The sequence below is a fragment of the Phoenix dactylifera genome, chromosome 7, assembly GCF_051530095.1.
Source record: "Phoenix dactylifera cultivar Ajwa chromosome 7, Ajwa_hap1_PhDact_Kaust_v1.1, whole genome shotgun sequence".
Lineage (NCBI taxonomy): Eukaryota > Viridiplantae > Streptophyta > Magnoliopsida > Arecales > Arecaceae > Phoenix > Phoenix dactylifera.
In genome coordinates this window covers 4,890,605-4,897,319 of record NC_143196.1, presented here as the reverse complement: position 1 = coordinate 4,897,319, position 6,715 = coordinate 4,890,605, and the positions used below count along the sequence as shown (strand labels likewise).

The 6,715-nt window shown below is 40.3% G+C and overlaps 1 protein-coding gene across 1 annotated transcript; it reads right to left on the bottom strand.

The window, feature by feature from the left end:
* Positions 1-384: 384 nt before the first annotated feature.
* LOC103705276 (Phototropic-responsive NPH3 family protein) lies at positions 385-6,201 on the bottom strand. The gene is made up of 5 exons (XM_008788935.5): positions 4,151-6,201; positions 3,689-3,758; positions 2,780-3,391; positions 1,603-2,142; positions 385-1,061 (listed from the first exon to the last, which is right to left on the bottom strand). The coding sequence occupies exons 1-5, from the start codon at positions 4,243-4,245 to the stop codon at positions 546-548; spliced, it is 1,833 nt and encodes a 610-aa protein (XP_008787157.1). The 5' UTR covers positions 4,246-6,201; the 3' UTR covers positions 385-545.
* Positions 6,202-6,715: the final 514 nt, after the last annotated feature.

Below are 6,715 nucleotides of genomic sequence, written 5' to 3'. Positions count from 1 at the left end.
GAAATAAACTGAATTGGGGTTTTCCCTCCTTCTGTCTAAGAAAAAAAGGATAATTAAGTAATCTAAGAATGTTTCCGAGTCACTGATTCCTTTCTGTATCCTGTGGGTAGTTGTTGTAAGATCATTCAGCAGTATTGCAGATTCCTGCGCTAATTTATTTGCAGAACTCCAGATGATGCCATATCTGTGGTAAAATGAAAAGACACAGAACAACTCGAGTTATGTATAAAAATAAATTTATTTAAAAAGACCTCAAGTTCTAATCTTAGAGCAAATGAGCAGGCTAATATCAAGGAAACTATAGCATTTACTTATGCACATACAACAACAAAAATTCCCATAATTCGAGAAAATTATTTTCCATTTTCTCTACAGCATGCCATCTAGTGAAAGATCAATGATTGCTGAAACTGATATTCACATGAAACAAGAGAAAGAGAACAGTTGACCCCTTATCTTTCATGCCTTACACAAAGCGAAAATGAGTTTTTGTCCAAGTGAGTTCAAGCAGTGAAACATATACAGCATCCAATCGGAATTGTGTATCAAGAGATTGAATGCCTCCGATCTTTGGGTGGCTTTTTCCGGGTTTTACCAGAGAGAGTTTTTTCATTGTCAGAACGCATGAAGGGGTAAAGGCGCCCAAGCTTTTTCGATACAGAATTAATGAATGACTTCTTTGGCAATGGAGGCTTCCCTGCAGAAGTTGTATTTCCTGAAGACTTCTCAATTTCTTGTAACTGCATTCGCATTCTGAACAATTCGAGTTTCAGGTCAGCATTCTCTCTTCGCAAGCGCGAGAGCTCATCCGGGGCATTATGATATCCAATACCATATGGAGTTGCCTTCTGGGATAGCGCAGGAGATTCTCCACCAGACAAGTTTCCAGTACTCATCACATCTCTATGGCGTTGCTGCTCATAATAAAGCACCTGAACAACTAGCTGCACTGGAAGCCTATCATTCTGAGCTGCATGGGCACAAGCCTCTCTCGATAGCCTCTGGCAGTCCATCAAGCTGCAGACCTTTTTCCTTTCCACGACACTCAAAGATGGATGAGCCTGTAAACTCAGCAGCGGTAAATGATAACAATACAAAAAGGAGTACAACATATTATTGGAAGATAAGGTTGCAATTCATGCATGAAATCTAAAAGAGCACTACATGTAAATGATGTGTAATAAGATCATAAATTTATGTGATCACCTTTAAAAGAAAATTTAACTACAAGGATGCCTTCATGTACAATAAACTATGCATTTACAACCTGCAGGCTGCTAAAAAAAATCTGGCTCCCATATGCAAGATGATTAACAGGCAGTGATGTCACTATTTGTTACAGAATTATGATAAAGAGCAAAAGAAACAAACAGAAAATGTGAAGTCTGTGTACTGAAAATTATGACCAAAAGCTTATGCAAGTCAATAAATAAAACATGGACAAAACTGGATTATGGCCCGACAGTTGCACCTCTATATTTGGAGGAGGTTCCACATCATTTGTCTAAAATGGTTGGCCATTATTCTTTAAGAAAAATGTATCAGAAAATGGTGTTAAAAACAATGAGCAAGGCAACCTTTTAAAGGTAAAAGGAAGAGAACCTTCAGGTATATATCAATCGCTCTGTACATTCCATCTTCAATGACTCTTGCCTGTTCTGGAATCAATTCAGCAAGGCTAATGAACCTTTCAATGGTCAAATTGTGATCAGAAGCAATCTCAGCGAGGTAGCTCTCCATAAGCCTTGCAACCCTCTCAATGTCACTAGGCAGTGAAGAAGCATAAGTATCATCCGTGTTATAACCAAAGTGGATTCCATCTACCTCAAGTTCGAGGTAGTTCACAAAGATCCTTTGAACTGTATCAACATCAAACACTGGGTCACCATTGAAGGAAAATGAAGGGATCAATAGATCATCCAGTACTGCCTGCTCTAATTGCAAGCCCATCCTCTTCTCTAGATCGAGCCGGCAAGCCACTGTTGTCTCGAGATATATTGCTGCTCTTAGAAGCAAAGAGAGAAAGCTGACCGACATTGCATTCCTTTCCCTCGGCAAAAGGCTGACAATTGTCTCCAACACTACCCTTTTCTCGTGCTCTTGTTTTGGATCAATTTTCTTCCTCCCTCTTCCAAACATGTCCTGCATCAAACTAAAGAATTATATATACAATAAAATGTCACAAACAGAAACATGCAAGGCAAAGTTCAGGTTGCTTTTCACTGCAGCTCCAATGGATCTATGCTGCAGTGTTTCCTAATCTACATATATTATGGGCCAAGTGTGAGGACCCGTGCGGGCATATATTTAGTTTCACATCGATTATTCGCTGGATAAATCTCGGGTACTTATATAGAATCAAGAAATCTAAATAATACCTTCCGCTGGCCATTTTGGGTGAGATCCATTGTTACAAATGGTATCAGAGTGGACTCAGTGTGACAACCGAGAACCTCACCCAAAATAGCTAGCTGGAAGGTAATATTTCGATTTCTTGATATTGTATAAGTATGCAAGATCTATCCAGCGAATAACCGATGTGAAACTAAATACAATGCTGTACGAATCCTCACAGAAGCAATCTGAGTTTGATGATGAAGTCACACCCCTTAGTCCGGCATGAGGATTGGACTTTTTCTCAAATATCGAATTTAGTGCAGGCAATCTAGTTTAACACTACCAATTAACCTTTCCTTTGTATCATAAGCAGATTTCTTATGTTTGTAGCACAAAAGCAAAAATTGAGAAAGAAGGAGACTAAGGAAAGATTGTGGCTCACCAAACCACGCAGAGACTCCTGCGCGTAGAGCATAATTACCGGTCCAAGAGCATACTGTTTAAAGCCCCTAGCTTTCATTGCCATGAGAACTCTTTGAAAAGTATCTATCCTCAAAACTGTTAACTCCTCTGCCCACCAATCCACAATTGCTTTAGTTTGTAATCCTGAAGAAGTCAAGTTCTCATGGCTATTTTCGGTCCTCAAGGATATACCGAACTGGCTATCCTTGCAGGCTGTATAAGCTACGGCATCGATGCACCTGCTTACTAATTTTACTTTCTCAGCCATGGGAAGAAGGTCCTCAGATTTGTGCAGAACAGTGACTGCACCTGAGAGGCTCATCAATGCTACCTCCTCCAAATAGCCCTCAGTTCTATTCACTAGGTTTCCAGCTGCATAGTCCTCTGTCATTTCCAAGTACCCTGCCACACATCGAAGCATCGCAATGTTCTCCGTGGTGATCTCAAAATTTATCCCATAACAAAACTTCGCTGCAAATTTGAATGCTTCAGCACCACCAGGAACATCTGGGATTTCAATGACTGAGATGTTTGAGCCATTGGCTTCAGAGACCAGCCTCCGTATATAACCACACTTGGAGACCAGAGGGAGCTGCACCGAAAGGCTGTCGAATATTAGTATTGGAATTTTAATTGGGATGAATCTGAATAAGAAACGCTAAAAGGATAACCCTTCAAGGCTTTTCATCTGCCAATGATTTTTAAAGTGAATCTTATATATGATCATGGGATGTATCTAGCTTTCTTTAGCTCATATGTTTAAATTTGTATGGACTATGGAGAGTCAATTGGCAACATCCAGTTCCATTTATTTGAAGACCCATGAGTTGACAAGGAACAGATTCTCTTTCAGAGTTGTTTATCTTTTGGAACCATGGTTTTGAATTACCTTGTGTAAGGCGAAAGCGGATCCTCCGGCATGGATGGTGATGTCACTGGGGATCTCCTGGGATAGTATCCTACAAAGATCAAAATTTCTGTGAATTATCTTTTCCATGTATCGCAGACACCCTTAAACACCATACCTCTCACTCTAGAAAAAGAAGAAGAAGAAGAAGAAGAAGAATAGGTGGTCATCCAGAAAACGTATGAGAACCCAAATGAATCACGAGAAGCAAACCAAGGAAAACGGAAACTGAAGAGAGAAAGCAGGATTAGTTACTAGATCTCTAAGAACATATTTTTGCATGAACGTTTCTATCATAGAGAACCGCTATTCCTGACAAAGAAAGACACAAGCCGAATTATATAAGAGTTCTCAAATGATTATAATGAACTATAAGAGAGGCCCAAATGAAATATGAAGCAGAGGAAAGGAAAAGAAAAGAAGGGCTAAGAGAAGAAACAATACCATTCACTGGTTCTCTTCATGGCAGTCGAACGCAACTGTCTCCTTTTAGATATGGCAGCAGGTGGTGGTGCAGTTTCCTGATCAACCCCCAGCATTCCTCTGGCTCCAGAGGCTTATCTCTTTGCTCTTCTTTATACTTCTTTCTCTTCCTCTTCTTTATCTTGACCATGTCTCCATCACATGGAAGACAAGTGAGCAGTAGTAGAAGAAGAAGAAGAGAGGAGGTATAGATTAAGATTCCAATTGATGGTCGCTCTCTTGTAGAAGCAAAGACATGCCGGGTTTTGTCGGAGTCTGGGAGAAGATAAAAAGGAATCCGTCGCATTGTACCTCAATCACCGCTCCTTTTATTCTGTTTTCTCCCTCACTGTCCTTATGTCTTCTCCATCTGGTTTGTATAAGGAAAGTGAAGACTTCTGGACTAGTTGGTAAGTTTGCATCTTCTCTCATCAGCTTCCGATTGATGTAAACTTTGAAAGCTTCCTCTTCTCTTTTTTCCGGTTGTAATCTCTTCAACCAACCTGTAAATTCTTCCATCTCTCTTGCAAATACCTTCTCATCTTTAATAAATTTGGGTGGCTGGGTGTTTTTCCAGTCTCCCTTGCATCGGGAAAAAAAAAAAAAAAAAAGATTCCAGTTGATGACATTGAAGGATGTGGTGAAGGTTTAAAGCAACCCCTCAAGCGCACGTCCTATTTTTGTTCCTCACGTTTGTTTCCTTATTTCAGTTGGAGGCGATCAGTCGCCTTCGTTACACTGAGATAACTGAAATCTTTTCGTGTAATAATTTTATCCGAGGGGACATTATTCTAACATTATCTCAGCATGATGCCTTTGAGAGCACACCCACAGTTTCCTCCTCTTAACAAGGTTAGCTAAAAATATCGTTTCATTAACGTTGTGTATCATACTATTTTGCAAGATGTGTATAAATACAACTTCTAAATCAAATTGGCAAAAGCCTTCTCATGGCCCATGTCAAAAGAAGATGGTACACTTAATTGAAAGAAATGCTGCATAGCCTCAAGATTGATAATATTATGAAGTCTAACAATCTTAAAATTGTCTTTCGATGTAAGAGATTGGAGCCCAATCATCCATTCATTAAGAATATTAGAATTGTAACTTAATCTGGCAATCTCTCTCTACATTTTTTCCTCTCATTATGAGATATATCAGACCAATTGATGATGTCTTACAAATAAACCTGTAGTAGCCCAGTTTTTTGGGCTAATAAGCAAGCCTGAAGAGGTCAGGCCTATCTGCCTTATTGATCACGGTCAACCGAATCATGGTCGACCGATTGTGGAGAGGGGGAGAAGAAAACTCTAAACCTCACTAATCATGCCGAACTACGAGAGTCTAAGGTGGTCCAACCACCGGTCGGATAAGTTCGAGATCTCTCCTATTAAAAATTTCTTCCTTCTATGTTGAAACCATCGCAAAACCCTTGAAGAACGCTGCCGGTTTTAAGCTCTTCTTACCGAGTTCCTCTCTCGAATTTTCACCAGAAAGAGCCACCGAACCACCTTGGAGGACCAAGGTAAGCATCGTCCGCTTTTCTCTCCTTCTTTTTATAGCTTTGTTGCCACCATTTGTGTTGTCTGAAACAAGGACGCCTTATTTCGGTCTCTCTTTTTGCTATGCTCGCCGCCACCGGCCACCAAATTTAGCCGGTCTTGCTGCCCCTAGGGACCCTTGAAATCATGTGGTGATGGGTTAGAGAAACAGTCACGGTAATGGATGAACTGATGGCTTGATTGGTGTCGACTTCTTCTTTCCTTCTTCTCCTTTGCACCGATCGGACACCGTCGTCGACAATGTTTGTGGCTGAGGTTGCAGGCCGCTTGTGGCCACCATCGAGAGCGAGGCTACGCCACTGTGGCTGCCCCTGGTGCTGACCGAAGGGAGAGGGGTGATGAATCTCCCTATTTATGAAGAGAGAAGAGATGTTCCTCTCTTCTCCTCCTTCTCTCTTTCTCTCTCCTCTCTATAGTTTCTCTCTCTTAGTGTCATCTCTCTCTAGTGATGGACCTCTGGTGGATGCCAGTAGGTGGTCTAGGTTGCGAGTCCATTATATAACTTTCTTTTGATAATCGAGTTTCATTCTGTAGGGGAAGAGTCATCTACGCAAAAAGGTTCTGATTAGAGCACTATGCACCCCAGCTCATAGATCGTGAAGTGGGTCAATGATTGCTATGTTTAATCGGTCTTCGATAGATGTAAGGATCCATGTGCTTGGTTACCATTATAAATATTGATTTGCACTGTTGGATTTGCATTGTGAGTTTTACATCGATAAATTTGATTTGGCATGTGATGGTATGATTTATATAATTTTCAGTATAAATATACTTGTATGGATATTATATATATCAGTTATTGAAAGTATGATTATATGAACAATAATACCTTGAATTTGAGAGAAATGCACTGTATAAGTGAAAATTGATTCGATAAGGGTAACATGTAAATCAAACAAATAAGATATGGTTTGGACTAACCTTATTATACTATAGCCTCCACGGGCTTATGCGTAGGATAGTGTCTATGGGCTTATACATG

Bases quoted from the DNA above. Each gene is read 5' to 3' on its own strand.
- LOC103705276 (XM_008788935.5), bottom strand. From the start codon at position 4,245: ATGCTGGGGGTTGATCAGGAAACTGCACCACCACCTGCTGCCATATCT. The intron at 3,759-4,150 runs GTATTGTTTCTT...TGATCTTTGTAG, and splicing joins ATGAAGAGAACCAGTGAATG to GATACTATCCCAGGAGATCC. The intron at 1,062-1,602 runs GTTCTCTTCCTT...CTGAGTTTACAG, and splicing joins CGATTGATATATACCTGAAG to GCTCATCCATCTTTGAGTGT.